A 16336-nucleotide genomic window follows, 5' to 3' on the forward strand; every position below is an offset into this window, starting at 1 on the left:
TAGCAGTATGGAAAGAACTCACAGCCAAAAAAAAAAACCCAAAACGCCCTATGTCTATTTAAGTTGTCAGAAGCACATTTACCATCTGCAGAAATGCTATTCTCTAAAGATGAATACAGAAAAGCAGGGATGATTTCAGTTGTTTGAAACTTTCAAAATCTATGATTCTTTGAAATCTATCAAAATCATAAATGCTGAGTATAAGTGAAAGTGACTTAACCAAATCATTCCTAAGTTTTCCACAAATAGCAGAAAATAAAAACAGCTTTAAAAAACTGTTAGGGTTTTACAAATATTTTTAAGAAGAATAAAAATAAAATTTTTAAAAATGATGAGGATCTTTAAAAAACTAAGAGAACAAAAATCCATGACTTTATATTCATAAGAATGAAACATACAAAAAAGATATAAAACAAAGTTATTTTTTAAAAAAAATTTCAAATTCATGTTATAAAATTTATTTTCCACAGGAGTAATTGTGAATTTAACTGAAAAAAGTCTCAGATTAGAATCATAAATCTGAACTAAAAGAGACTTTAAAGAGGTCATCTACTCCAACTCCTTCACTTTACAGATAAGAAAACTAGAGATCAGAGAAGTTAACAGCACATAGGTAGTAAATGGCATGGTTTGGATTCAAACTCACATCCTTCATATATGTATATACATATATATATATATGAATATATATGTATGTATATTTATATATATATATAAATATATACATACACATACACATACACACATATAAATGGAAGAAAGTTCAAGAGCCAGTAACTGTCTATGCTTTTCAGTAACTAGAAATGGCACATTGACCCTCTGCTTGATAGTAGAAGTATTCCACATACATTCCAAAGTGTTGGTTCTCTCAGCCTTGAAAAATCTTGGGTTCATCCTCCCAACTTTTCTAGACTGAGTAAGTACACAATCCCAAATTGCAAAATAAAAGGTTAAGTAGTCCTGCTCTCTATAACGTCAAGATGAATGAGAAGGTACTTGTGCACAGGGAAGAGTGGTTTTGATGGGTACTCAGATTTTCCAAGAATTGACTTCTGACACCTTTCCTAGATACTATTGAGTATGTGAGGACAAGACTGTAGAATTATAGTCTATTGTTGGTCTATGTCACATGGAAGGAAAAGGAATAAGCATTTTTAAGCACTTTTGGACTATGAGTAAGGCACAGTGCTTAAGTAATATCCTATATTTTCTCATACCAAATATTAGTATCCCCATTTTACAGTTGAAGACTAAGAGGCAGAGATTGCCCAGAATCACATGGTTACTAAGTGACTGAGGCTAGATTTTAAATCAAGTCTTTCTAACTTCAGGTCCAGTGTTGTATTGATGTAATGGGAAGAATCTTACATTTGAAAGCAAAGAATTGAGTTTCATATTCCTGCTGTGCCAGTAATCATTTGTGTGACCTTAAGAGAGCCACTTACCTTGTGACTTTTTTTTTCATTATCTGTTAAAAAATAAGGTGGGATTAGACTCAATGACCTCTAATATGTCTTCAAATTATATGATTCTAAGAACCTCTCTGGTGGTTAGTTTCCTCAACTATGAAGTGAAAGTGTTTGGTCTAAATGATCTTTAAAATGACACATAACTCTAAATCAATGCTTCTTTTATATTACTAATATGCAGAGTTACTAATAACTTATCACTGGGGAGAAACATAGCATCATACTTGTAAGTAAATATTTTCAAATATAGTTTGACTTAATTTTAATTATGCTTATTTAAATATACAATAGGAATTATTGCATATAAGAGGAAGAACTGTTCGTGTGGTTTAACTTAATTATATATTCACTTAGCTATAAAATAAGAATTATTTTCAAGTGCATATAAGTGGAATCATTTTAGAGTTTTAATTAAGAGCCTGGAGTTCATGTCTGGACTTACAGTGATTCACATTAACTCTCTAAACCATAATTTCCTCAGTCATAAAATGAGAAGCTTAGATTGAATAACCTTTGATTCCTTCCACTAAAGCATTCTATGATTCTATAACTGCTTAGAAATCTTGTCAAAATAATTTCAGGAAGTAAAAAAAAGAATATTAAATATGCATTAGGAATAATGAATAAACTTTTATTTGTATGTATGTATATATATTAATTTATACACCCATATATTCATATATATTCTTTATATAAATATATTAAACATTTATATTAATATTGAATGTATATACACATATATAGGCAGATTCTCTTTAGTTCTCAAGAAACATTTCCATCCCAATAAACCATTATAGGTATTATGAAAATTTTCAATATTATAAAATATATATCTATTTTCAAAGTCTAGACAGTCAGTTGCATAAAAGGTATATCAATAAAGGAGAAATTATTTGATTATTGTACATAAATGAATGATGAAAAAATCTTTAATGACCAAAGAGATATGTGATTTTAAATAGACGTATATATATATATATATATATATGTCCATAATAAATATGCACAACATGTAAACCCACTGGATTAATTACTTTTGTGCAAAACAAAGATTTCACTAGAGAGATTGATTATTTATGATTCATCCAAGTATCATTTATTATGCCAAACTTTGCTTTTATGCTTTGCACATATTTGACAATCATTTGCAGATTGATTGGTTAGTTGGTTAGTGGATTGAAGGAGTATCTTTTTCTAAATGAGGCCAGGCAAAGATTCATCTATCTCCTAAAGATCCCCAGGGATCACATTATCACAAGGAAATATGCACTCTGTATTCCCTTTGCATTGTGCAATTCATCTATATGAAAAGTGGATAGCCCAAATGGATTTTTTCCCTTCTGCTACTAGATCACATCACTCACAATCTGCCAAAATCCACCCACTATGACATAAGGAAGCTTAGAGCTCTGTTCTTAGAATCAAAAAGATCTTTCTTCTAATGTGTCATATACTTAGTCTATGATCTTAGCTCATTTAATGTCTTAGTCACTCATCCTTAAAACACAATTATTATCAGCCCTGTGGGGAAAAATATTGTATCTAAGGTACTCTGCAACCGTTTAGGTATTATATAAATATGAAACATTACTATTATTATGTAGACTTATGAAAATAAGTGAGAATATGCAAGGCTTAGAAAAGAGGGAGTTGGTCTTAAAATCAGGAAAACCTGTTTCAGTTCCCTTCCCACCCCCCTCAAAATGTTTGACAAATCATTTTAACCCAGAATTCCAGGAAGCTTTTATAATGCGAGCTACAGAACAGTCAATGATCTTCATGATTCTGGGAATTTCCTCAATGAGAGGCTATCTACAAATCTCGGCTACAACTAACTATCCAAATGAATAAATGGATAAACATGCAAATGAATGTGTGTATAAAGTAAACAAACGAATGAATGAATGAATGAATGAAAGTAGCAAGGTACAGGGCACTCATGTACTTTAATTTCATAAGTCCAGTGATGCAGGAAATCAAATCACCAGACAGAAAATAGAGGTCGAATAAAAGATATTTGCCATTTTATGATCTTTTCTTATAATTGATTTTGTTCCCCTCTCTCTGCAAGTAATCACAGTGAAGGCAATTGGAATAAAATCATAAAATCACACTGTCCACAATTAGTGGTAACCCATCCCATAATGTTAGACCATAAATAAAATTAAGCTCATTTTAGCCTCCCACTGACTCAAATAGGGAAACTATTAGAAAAAAAAAAAAAGAAGTCAACCTTAATTGTACTTGTGTGAGCTCCAGGATATTCTTTTTCCTCTAGTGTTGACCATCTCTGTACAAACTTGGACACTAGGGAATCTTCATAGTCAACGATCTGAAATCCTGAGACGTTTGCTCCTCCGAATTGAATTTTTGATAAATCTCCATCAGTAAATCCCTAGGCAGAGAATACAATGCAAATTTAGTCACTCTAGACAAAGCACAAAGTCAAAATTTACCCAGTCACATCACACTTGCTATGGGGCTACATCTTTCACAGCACAGGCAACACAAATGGCAAAGCTCATTGAAAATATCATGTGTATTTATGAGTTTATATTCATATAAGCATTGAACACAAGGTCACAGTGGGGCAACAATGCTTATTGATTGATTGCTGACTTAGGTGTCTATTCATTGCTTGTTATTGAAGTTCCATCAATTTTTATCAAAAGTGCACGGTGGGCAAGTTCTCTCTCTCTTATTTGTTTTTCTGAGTTCATAATACACCATTGTATGGTGCTTGGTTATATAAGTGGAAATTTAGAATATAGTAGATAAATTCAGGTCTTGTTGTTCAGTTATGGTCCATGGAGTTTTCTTGGCATAGATGTTGGAGTGGGTTGTCATTCCCTTCTCAAATGGCTTAAGTCAAATAGAGCTTAAATGACTTTCCTAGGGTCACAAAGACGCTGAGTGTCTTGAGAATGGAAATGAACACAGGTTTTTCAGATTCTAGGTCCCACACTCTGTTCACCCAGCTGCCAAAGCTGAAGTTAGGGAGATCTTAATCGATCAATCAAACAGTCACTGTGCTTAGCACTGGGCATATAAAAACAAACCAAAACTATCTCCAGCCTTACATTCAAATAATCAAAAGAACATTTCTATAAATGGGTATGTAAAAGATACACAGAGTAAATGAAAGATAACCTTAAAAAATAAGGCACCAGCAGCTGAATCAGAAATCCAGAAAAATTCTCCTGAGGTTTTCATACTTGACAAGATAAAATTAGTATTGATAAAGTATTGATAAAATAAAATTAGGAATTCTGAACTTAGAGCTAAGATGGCAGAATAAAAACAGGTATTCCCTTGAAATCTTTCCCCAAATTCTTCCAAATACCTTTAAATGATGTCTCTAAACAAATTCTAGAGCTGATGAACCCACAAAATATAGTAAAATACTTTTTCAGTCCAAGAAAACTTAGGACAGCAGGAAAGATCTGTTCCACCAGGATGAGAGAAGAGCTCAGTCTAACACAGGTCTCCCCATGTACAGACTGGGACCCAGAAAACCAGGAGCAGGTGTAGGATGATAGATAAAACAACAACAGAATTGCTTCTATAGCTCTCAGCCCTCAGATGGTAAGGGGATGGAACAACTGATCACAAGACTACAGGGTTCTCTTTGCTAGCATTGAGGTAGGATTCTGTTGCCTCATCCAAACACAGATCTAGGTTATAGACCTGGGTGGTGGTCCCAGGGTAAAGGTGAGCACTAGCAAACTAGAACTAGCAGCCATGGGGGAGCAATTACTCTCCTCAAAGTTTAAGAACAAAAATGAATGTTTATGGTCATTCACAAACCAGAACACATGACAGAAGAATAGTAAACACACCTCTACTTAGGTCATACCATCTTAGAAGAAATGAAAACTTCAGGTCCCTAGAAGAATCCCTGAAAACCCCTGAAGTGTGGGACAGTGCACTTTCAATCCTGGAAGCAGACCCCTACTTCAACAGAGTTAAAATCAAGGAATAGATTCATAAATAAGCTAACAACAGACAAAAAAATCTTATCATAGAAAGTTACTATGATGAGAGACCCAAACACACACACACACACACAAACACACACTCAAAAAATAACAAAGTCAAAATTTCTACATCAAAAGCCTCCAAGAAAAATATGAATTGGTTTCAAACCATGGAACACCTCAAAAGAGATTTTGCAAAACAAGTAAGAGAGACAGGAAAAACTGGGAAGAAAAAGGAAAGTGATTCAAGAAAATTATGGAAAAAAGAGTCAACAGCTTGGTAAAGGAGGCACAAAAAAATACAAAAAGAAGATACACCTTAAAAAACAAACCAGGTCAAATGGTACAAGTGATACAAAAAGTCAATGAGAAGAAGAATGACTTAAAAATTAAAATTGATCAAATCAAAAAAGGAGGTACAAAATCTTAATGAAGAAAATAATTCCTTAATAATTAGAATTCAACAAATGGAAGCTAATAATTTTATGAGAACTCAAGAAACAATAAAACAAATCCAAAAGAATGAAAAAATAGAAGACAATGAAATATCTTACTGGAAAAACAACTGATCTGGAAAATATACCCAGGAGAGATAATTTTAAAATTATTATACAATCTGAAAATCATGCACAAAAAATCGACATATCATCTTTCAAGAAATTATCAAAGAAAAGTACCCTGATATTCTAGAAGCAGAGGGCAAAATATAAGCAGAAAGAATTCACTGATCAATGCATTTACTCTGAAACTCATCTCAAAATGAAAACTTCCAGGAATATTAGAGTCGGATTCCACAGTTTCTGGAATAAGGAAAAAAAAACTGCAAGCAGTCAGAAAGAAGTAATTCAAGTATCATGGAGCCTCAGTCACAACAACATAGGCTCTAGACACCTCTACATTCAAATATTGGAAGACTTGGAATATGATACTCCAGAAGGCAAAAGGAATAACTGCTCTGCAAAGACAATTTTTTTAGGGGGAAAGATAATCATTTAATTAAATAGGGTACTTTAAAATTTTTTTCTGATGAAAAGACCAAAACTGCACAAAAAATTTCATCTTAAAATACAAGATTCAAAAGAAGCATAAAGAGGTTAACAGAAAGGGAAATCATAAGGGACTTAATAAGGTCAAACTGCTTATATTCTACTTTGAGAGTTAGTTGAAAATTAAAGGATGATATGTAAAAACATAAAATTTAGGGGTAAAAGAGGAATATGCTGGGGAAAAGAAAGATGAAATGAGGTTAATTATGGTACAAAAAAGAGAAAAGACTAGGAGAAGGGGAGCTGATGGGGAGTGACTGAATTGTACTCTCATAAGAATTGACTCAGAAACAGAATTGGTACAGAAATATATCTTACCCTAAAGTAAAGTAGAAAGGAAAGGGGATAAAAGAAGGAAGGAAGGAATGACAGAAGGGAGAGTAGATTAGGTGAGGGGGTAGTCAGGAGACAAATATTTTGTTGTTTTTTGCATGGAAATTGGGTTGAGTGACTTGCCCAAGGTCTCACAGCTAAGTATTAAGTGTCTGAGACTGGATTTGAACATCTTCCTGACTCCAGGTTGGTCCTCTATCCAGTGCGCCACCTAGCTGCCCCAGCAAAATACATTTATGAATAGTGAAATGAGATAGAAAATAGAATACATGCAGGGAAGAGAAATAGGATAGTGGGAAATATAGTTGGGAATATTAACTATGGAAAAATTGAAGATAGTTTCTCTGATAAAGGTCTAATTAATTTGTCAAGCTTAAAAAGATTTGAGTAAAATTTATAAAAAGTAAGACATTTTCTAATTGATAAATGATTAAAAGATAAGAAGTTTTCAGGTGAAATAATCAAAGCTATCCAAAACATTGTGAAAAAATTCTCTAACTTACTTTTGAATGGACAAAAACAAATTAAAATAATTCTGAAATATTACCTCATGTCTACTAGATTCCATAATAGGACAGAAAAGGAAAATGAAAAATATTGGAGGGGATGTAGAGAAAATGACTCAATGCACTCTTGGTAGAATTGTGAAGTGATTCAAGCATTCTGTAGAGCAATTTGGAACTAGGCCCAAAGTGATTATAAAACCATGGAAACCCTTGACCAAACATTGCTACTAGCTCTGTATTCCAAAAATAGATAAAAACAAAAAACAAAAAAGAAAAAGTACCTATATGTACAAAAATATTTATAGCAGCTCTTTTCTGCGAATTAAGAGGATGCTCATAAATTAGGGAATAGTTGAATAAATGTTGTTATTTGATTTCATTTAATACTATTCTGCTATAAGAAATGATGAGCAGATATCATAGGATGATCATCAGTTGGGGAATGGTATAAAATCATGGTAAAGCAGAATACTATTCTGCTTTAATAAATAATGAATAGGGGGAGGCTAGGTGGCACAGTGGATAGAGCACTGGCCCTGGAGTCAGGAGTACCTGAGTTCAAATCTGGCCCTCAGACACTTAATAATTACCTAGCTGTGTGGCCTTGGGAAAGCCACTTAACCCCATTGCCTTGCAAAAAATCTAAAAAAAAACCTAAAAAGTTAAATAATGAGCAGATCTCTTATACTTTATGTTTTTTTTCCTTAAGCATATGATTTCTCTCTCATCACATTCAATTTGGATCACTGTATACCATCGAAACTGTAAAACTAGCAAATTACCTTCTGTGGGGGATGGGGGGAATGAAGTAAGATTAGGGGAAAAATACTCAAAATAGAGGCACCTAGGTGGCACAGTGAATAGAGCACTGGCCCCGGAGTCAGGAGTACCTGAGTTCAAATTCCATCTCAGAGGCTTAATAATTACCTAGCTGTGTGGCCTTGGGTAAGCCAATTAACCCCTTGCCTTGCAAAAACTAAAAAATAAAGATATCAAAATTCAAAATAAAGAAAATCTTTAAGTAAGAAAAAATAAAATGAAATGAAATGAAATAATGAGCAGGATGCACTCAGAAGAATCTGGAAAAACTTACAAGAACTGCTGCAAATTGAAATGCATTGTATATAAAGTAACAATATTGTAAGATGATAAAGAGTTGTGAATGACTTCTCTATTCTCAGCAATACAATGAACTAGAAAACTGAAGAATTTAAAATGAGAAAATGCAATGCAATGTATCCCAAGAGATAGAACTTATGCTGTCTGAGTAAAGATTGAAATATACTTTTTTCCTAGGGAAATTTTCTATTTTTTCAGTCTTTTGTCTTTATGATAGTATTTCTTATTGCATCATGGAATCATCAACTTCTATTTGACCGATTCTAACCTACAGAGTTTATATTTTGAATAAAGTTGTGTATTTTTGTATCAAGCTATTCAATTCCATTTCAATAATTTCTTTCATCTCTCACAGTTTATTTACATTATATTTTCTTTACATTCTCATTTCATCTTTTTAAACTCACGTTTCATCTCTTCCATCTTTACCCATTAGTTCCACCTTATTTTTTTATTGTTCCAATGCCTAAGAAAATGTGTATATATTATATGCACATACACACACACACACACACACACACACACACACATATATATATAACCATAAGTTACAATATTTTATAAAGTGTAATGTTTCAGATGAGGAAATGAATCTCCACTTTCCTTGAGAAATATAGTATAAGTTAATTGAGAAACTCAGGAACAACAGAGTCTCCACAGCATCACAGATTCTTTGGATGTTTTCAGGATTAGAATATCTTTGCAAGACTTCCCTAAAAGAGGAATTCCTAGGACTGAAATGTTAGGAATCTCTCAAGAGAATGATATTATTTTTTTGATATTGAACATTTGCTATTGTCTATTTTTGTTTTAAGTAGAGATTTGTCTTCAAGTTTGGGGACAGAAGATATGGGATAGAGAGAAAAGAGAAGAGATTAAACTGATGAGCCTCTAAGACTGAGGCATAAAAAGAAAACAAGTTCAATGATGAAGTTGATTGTCATTGAGTATTAGATTAGTATTATATTGAGTATTATTACAGACATCTCCAAAATACTTTATTTTGTTACAAGGGAAGACATATTATGTGAAGATGATGTGAAAAAAATATCACTATAACTTTATGTAAAAACATTTTCTTATTATTTTGTTTTTGTAGTATCTTGATCAGGTTTTTCAGCTGTGGTTTATTTAAAGTCCAGGATTGTCTAAATACAAGATGACATGTAATTTGGATGAAGTTTCTATAGCATTAAAGCAGGAGTTGCTAACCTTTTTTGTGTCATAGACCCCTTAGGTAACTCCTCAGAATTAATAATTTAAATGTATTAAATACATATTTTTATCTTCAAAAGGAAATACATTATATTGAAATAACATCATTAAAATATTTTTAAACTAGTTCAAGAACTCTAGGATAAAAATATCTGATTTAATTGGATCACAGAAATTTTTATTTTTTTCTCAAATTCTGAATTTAACAATCACAAATAAAATAGGTTTTCTATATATGCAGTAGAACAAAGAAAAAATAGACATGAAACTACAAACAACTATATGTGACTTGTTTTTTCCCTTAAATATTTAATAGATTAAACATGTAATTTTAAAAGCTTAAATGCTGATTTCTGATTCTTTATAGCTCTTCCTTTGATCTCTTCTATGCATTTTTAAGTACATAAGCAACCCTTTTTCTTTTCCTTTTTTGACTCTCCTATCCCTGGGCTCACTTTCCTTCCTAGCACTTTTTCTTCTTAGTATCAAAACTTAAGAAAAAGAAAAAAAAGAAAATCCTTGTAACAAATATGAATCAGCAAGCAAAATAAATTCCTACATTGCTCACATTCAAAAATGTATTTTTCATTCAGTATTATATTTCTGTCTGGGGGTAGGCAACATGATTCATCATTGCTCCTCTGGAATTGTGGTTGATCAGAGTTCTCACTCATTTAATGTTGTTTTTCTTTGCAATGATACTGTTAGTTTATAAAGGAGGAAAGTTATCACTTCATTCTCCCATCACAGAGACTTTGGGGAGCTTTTAGAGGAGAGAATTGTTTGAAGAGAGCTTAACAAATTATCTGAGAACTATACTCCTCTCTCAGGGGAGATAAGGAGAGATGACAGTGGAGCTAGAATGTTGGCATGTACATGGGGATGGTCAAATTTCTTATTGTTGGTTATTGTTTGGATGGTTCTAGTGTTTTTGTAGAAAGAGACTTTTCCTTTAGGTATAGACTAGAATGTAGGGGAGTCAGAGAGGTAAGAGGTGAGACCCCAACAGATTAGTGCCTGGATCCATTCAACAAGACTATATTGGAGTTGAGACCAGGTAAACAGCAGAGTGGGAAGATGGTAATAAGTGATATGATTTCTAAGTTTTCATTTCCAAGATCTCAGAAATGACTCCACATGCCAGAGTTCTATAACAAATTATAGATTACTTATGTGTTTATTTATGTGAATTCATCTTTGAAACTTAATAAATCAGATAGCCATTAATGGTGATTTTATTGAAGTCCAGTTACTCATTTTTCCCTTCGTTTCTTTGACATTATTTTTTACTGGTTCTCTGCCTAACTTCCCCAGAGTTCCTTCTCCAAGTTCTTTGCCAAATTCTCATCTATTTCTCTGAACACTTGGTCCTGGGCCCTTTTCTCAACTCTCAACATTCTTTTCTTTTGTAATCTCATCTATCATGAACTCATCATTATTATCTCAATGCAAATGATCCCAAAACCAATGTACTAAATCATTGATTGAGTATTGGAATCTGCACCTGGATGTTGCATAGACATCTCAAATTCTTCAACTTTAAAACAGAATTCATTATCTCTACACATCTTACCTCTGCTTAAGACTAACCATTCTCTAAAAAGTCTTTTCTCTGCTGGGGACACCACCATCCCTCTCTTCTCTTAGGTTTAAAATCCCAACATGATTCTAAATATTTTTTCTCTCCCTTGTCCTCTCAAATCAATGTCTGTTAAGTCTATTTTCACAACTTGCCTTAATTGCCATCTCTCTACTCAGAAAACTTCTGCCCCAGTTTTCTCTCACCTGAATTATTTTAATAGCTTTTTAATTGTTCTACTTCTTTTAATTCCTCCATACTCGGATCTATTAAACACACATTGACCCAGATAATCTTTTTAAGTATGGATCTGACAATGTCACCCTCTTTAACAAGAATCTTCAATTACTTCCCACTATCTTTAGCATAAAATAAGTATTCATTACCCTGGTATTCAGACCCCTCTACTTCCATTGCCCAGTTCCTACCGACCTTTCCATACTTGGTATTGAACTAAATCGTGTACTTGTCAGTCCAGTGAAACTGGACTACTAGTTCTTCCTCAAGTATATGCCACCAATCATCTCTATACATTTATTCAAAGTATCTCTCATTTCTAACATGCAGTCCTTCCAAGCTACAGACCAGTTCATTTACCATCTTTTTCTCCATGAAACCTCTGCCAATTCCATCACTTACTAGAATTCTCTCTCTGTCTCTCTCTCTATGTTTCCCCCTGTCTCTCTTTTTCTCTTCAAATTAATCTGATATCCTCATAGTAGCATCTAAACTGCTCAAGAGCAGGGACTATTTTTATCATTTTTCTTTGTATCTCAAGTGCTTTCCATAAAGTCTAAAACATATAAAAAAAACTTAATTTTTGTTGAACTGAATTGAATTAAGGAGAAGTATTTACAGGAGGAAAATATGACTTGTCATTTTAAATATTCAGCATAAGCACAGCTTGACAAAGGGATAGATGAAAAATTGGCAATTTTACCTTTTTGAAACTTGGATGTAATTTCAATATCTTTCATAATATGAAATGCCTAATTCTCCCATTAGAGAAAAATTCTTTTTCAGGACTCAATATCTTTCCTGTCTATAGTAACATCTCTCCTTGAGGTGATAAGTATAGTCTGGAACTGCAGAGACTTCTGGGAGATAGTGTATTTTTGCCCTTCTCCTAAGGCAAGGAAACATCACAATCTTCAAAACTCAGAAGTCCGCAGGTGCAATCCATTCTTACTCCTATGGCCTTATGGTCCTATGGCCCTATGGCCTATGCCTTATGACAAGATGTTAGTTTATTACATTTGTTACTTAGTTGTTAGTAATAAATATTTTGAATCGTCACATATTGGCATTAATTAATAAAATCCTGCTATTAGTATAGTAAAATGAATAGTTGACCATGTTTTTTAGGTTTTTGCAAGACAATGGGGTTAAGTGACTTGCCCAAGGCCACATAGCTAGGTAATTATTAAATGTCTGATGCCAGATTGAACTCAGATACTCCTAAATCCAGGGCTGGTTCTCTATCCACTGTGCCACTGACCAATTTTTGAAAGTGAAGAAGAAACAGTTAAGATAAACTCATCATCGTTTTAAGATGAAATTTTTTTTGCTAAATATAAATATTTTAAATGAATATTTATTTACTCAAGAGATAATTTATTGAATGCCTATTATATACAATGTATTGTGCTAGAATTGATAGTATAGATGAGAGGAAAGAAATAGGCAGATAAAGAAGACATGGGCCCTTGTTTCCTTACATGAATAATACTTCATATCTTCCAACTACTTTTTCACATTTCTTGTATTATTCATAATGAGAGGGAAATGACTAGTGATTTGTAAAACATGAAAAGCACATAATTTTGTTGATCTGCAAAACCAGATAAAATCAAAATAATTTTTTAAAAATATTACCTAGACACATTCCATGCATTCAGAATTACCTCTTTAATTGAATGCTAATTTCTACTAAAATCATCAGAATTAATATATTTACCTACCAGATTTGCAATAATGTAATGATATCCTTTAACATGTTTTCCAATGGTAATAACCTGCCAAAGAAAAACAAAAATAAGCCCTTAATAAATTCTCTAAACATTGATTTAACTTGTGATAACTGATATCATTAATCATTAAAAAATCAAACATTACATTTTATTTGTCCTTGATGAAGTCAACTTAGTGACAGAATACAAAACAACCACTGTAATGCAGTAAAAATGACACTAAATTTGAAATAAATTGAACTGGTTTAAAATCTCATCTCTATCATTTACTACAGTCTAACATTAAGCAAGTCATTTTGCATCTTGAAGATTCACTTTCTTCATTTTTCATCACTAATCATGGATAATGTAATCCTTTTCATAAATTCCTTGCCTAAGGTCCCTTGAGGAAAATATGATGAATTTTCAGCCTCTATATTTGCTCTTTTGTAAATTGAAATATAAACTTGTTATTGCTTGTTTAGTATTCTCTCTGTCTCTCCCTCCCACTTTGCCTAAGCCTTAGTGGCATAGAGATGGACAAACATGAAAATGGAGACAACAGAAAGTTCAAGATATTTGTATGAAATTTAGAAGAACCCATAACAAAATTAAAGACTTCCTAATCTCTATATTTTCTTACATGTATACAATCTATTTGCACAAAATGTCATAGAACTAGGAATAGCTGAATCTCTAGATTCATTGAGTTTGTCCATGTAGTTTCTGTTCTCAAAAAATTAGACACCCAGACATGTTTTCAGAAGTGACAGGTTGAATTTTTGGAAACAGCTGTGGGTAAGAAAAATGAAATTCAAGACTATAAAATTGCCTCAATTTTCAAAAGATCTTTTTGAAGTCTTTATGGTACAGTTTCATCATAACCTAAAATAAATAACCTCAGAGTTGGACTGATATTTCACAAAACTTTGCCCAAAATGAATAGGAACATATCTAGACTCTGGCAAAATATATACTTTTCTGGTGACCCAAATTGTTCACTTGAATTTGGTAGCAATTGTGAGGAGGTATGAAATGAACACTATGTCCAGTCCCTGGTCCGCTTTACCATCTGCGTGCTAATAGATAGTTCATTCTGTTTTTATGTAGGGTTGGAGGTCCAAGACCAAAATGTTAGATTTCAATAGCTCATTTTTACATTATGCTTTAACAAAGAAAGGTATATCTTTGATTTAAGTAAGTGTATAGAAAATATATAATTATTTATAAATATACTTTATAATTATATATAATATTTATATTTTGGCTTTATAATATATTTTATATTTAACTTCTGATTTGAAAACTCACTCCACTACTTTAGATAAGAACTTATCTATAGCTTTTAGTCTCAGAGATTTACCTGGGACAAAACTGTGTTCACATGTCTAGCATGTGTCAGAAGCTGAACTTGAGCTCATGTCTTTCCTTACTCTGAAAACTCTCTATCCACCAGCACCTTATAGTCTCTGTGTGTTGCAATTTAAAGCAATGTTTCCTAAAAATCCCTATGATGGAGATGCTGCAAGTGTTTTTTCTTCCCATTTTGCACGAGAAAACTGAAGTGTTGAAGAGTAAAATGACTTGCCCACTGTCACAAAGTTACTATGTGCAAAAAACAAGATTCAAAACCAGACTTCTTTATGTTTACCTCTCATTAATGAACATAATTGAGATCTGAAAAAACAACAAAGTCAATTATTTCAACTTTAAAGTTCACAAAATCCTTTTCAAGTTAATTCATTTGATCCTCAAAAGAACCCTATGAGATGGGTAATATCTTCCCCATTTTCAGATGAGGAAAATGAGGAACAGAGATGTTAAATTAATTGATTTTTTTAGCTGTTCAGTCATTTCCACTCATGTCCAACTCTTCATGACCCCATGTGAGTTTTTCTTGATACAAATTTCTGGTTGAGTTTTTCACTTTCTTCTTCAACTCATTTTTACAGATAAGGAAACTAAGTAAACAGAGTTGAGTGACTTATCCAGGGTCAAAAAACTAGTATGTTGGGCCTCCAACCCTACATAAAAACAGAATGAACTTTCTATTAGCACGCAGACGGTAAAGCGGACCAGGGAATGGTCAATAGTGTTCATTTCATAACTCCTCACAATTGCTACCAAATCCAAGCGAACAGTTTGGGTCAGTAGAAAACTGCAGTTAGCATAGTAGTTAAGATGTTAGACTTGGGGTCAGTTAGAGTTATATTCAACTTCAGCTTTTGACAGATACTGGTTATTTAATCTTGGGCAAGGAAGTGTTCCATGTAATACTCTAAATCTATCAGCCATAGAAGAAGATGCTAACTTGCCTTGGCCCTCCTCATTGAGGAGATTCTTTTACCAATGAAATCACAGGGTCAGCCCTCAGCCCCCACCCCACTCCTATTCTCTATTCTAGTTAATAAAATGCTGCCCTATTGAGGGGGAAGTTAGGAGGAAACAGAATGTAAAAGACTATATGTATATTTTACTGTTAGGGAAAGGGGACAAGAATGAATCTAAGATAAGATCCGACTTTCTCATACTAATATTTGCTAACTGTGCCTGCAATGTCTTAAGAACCTCAAAGAATCACATCTATCTTTCTGAGCAATGAGATAAGATACAAGGTTAATGAGGAGCCTGCATTTTAGAGTCTATAAGGAAGAAGATAATGAGGCCATGAGAAACAAATTTCATTGGCATTTCTTCAGTTTATACTGAAGAAATGCCAATGAAATTTGTTATGTTGTTATGTTAGCAAGAGATTTATACTGTATGAAAGTGCCAAGCTTAGATAGCTACAAAGTATAAAATAAAGATTTAGAGCAAAATATATTTAGAATTTATTCAGAAATAAATTTGCCTCCCCCTAATCCTCATTTAATGAATGAGGAAACTGAGGAAGCCAGAGATGATGTGATTTGTCCAAGGTAATACAGTTTGGGAGTGTCAGAGGCAGATTTCACACTGATAATGAATTCAGAGCCATTTTCACTTCACCATAATTACTAATTTGCAGTAAAAGAAATTTAGATTGAATAAAGTTTCTGACATTAATTATATTACCACGGACAAGTCATTTAATCTCAATCATACTCAGTTTCTTCATCTATAAATTAGGATTAATCACAACACATTCACACTAAGCTGTTTCC

The 16336-nt window shown here is 32.8% G+C and overlaps 1 protein-coding gene across 3 annotated transcripts in view; it reads right to left on the bottom strand.

The window, feature by feature from the left end:
- GRIA2 (glutamate ionotropic receptor AMPA type subunit 2) overlaps positions 1-16336 on the bottom strand; it is a 177152-nt gene that overhangs the window by 63359 nt on the left and 97457 nt on the right. For all 3 annotated transcript variants that reach the window (XM_074229062.1, XM_074229061.1, XM_074229059.1), the window contains 2 exons: positions 13206-13259; positions 3703-3864 (listed from right to left, as the gene is read on the bottom strand). In XM_074229062.1, the coding sequence (XP_074085163.1) occupies positions 3703-3864; positions 13206-13259 (216 nt within the window). The remainder of the gene's footprint in view (positions 1-3702; positions 3865-13205; positions 13260-16336) is intronic.

This window comes from Macrotis lagotis, chromosome 3 (genome assembly GCF_037893015.1).
Source record: "Macrotis lagotis isolate mMagLag1 chromosome 3, bilby.v1.9.chrom.fasta, whole genome shotgun sequence".
In the NCBI taxonomy this organism is placed as follows: domain Eukaryota; kingdom Metazoa; phylum Chordata; class Mammalia; order Peramelemorphia; family Peramelidae; genus Macrotis; species Macrotis lagotis.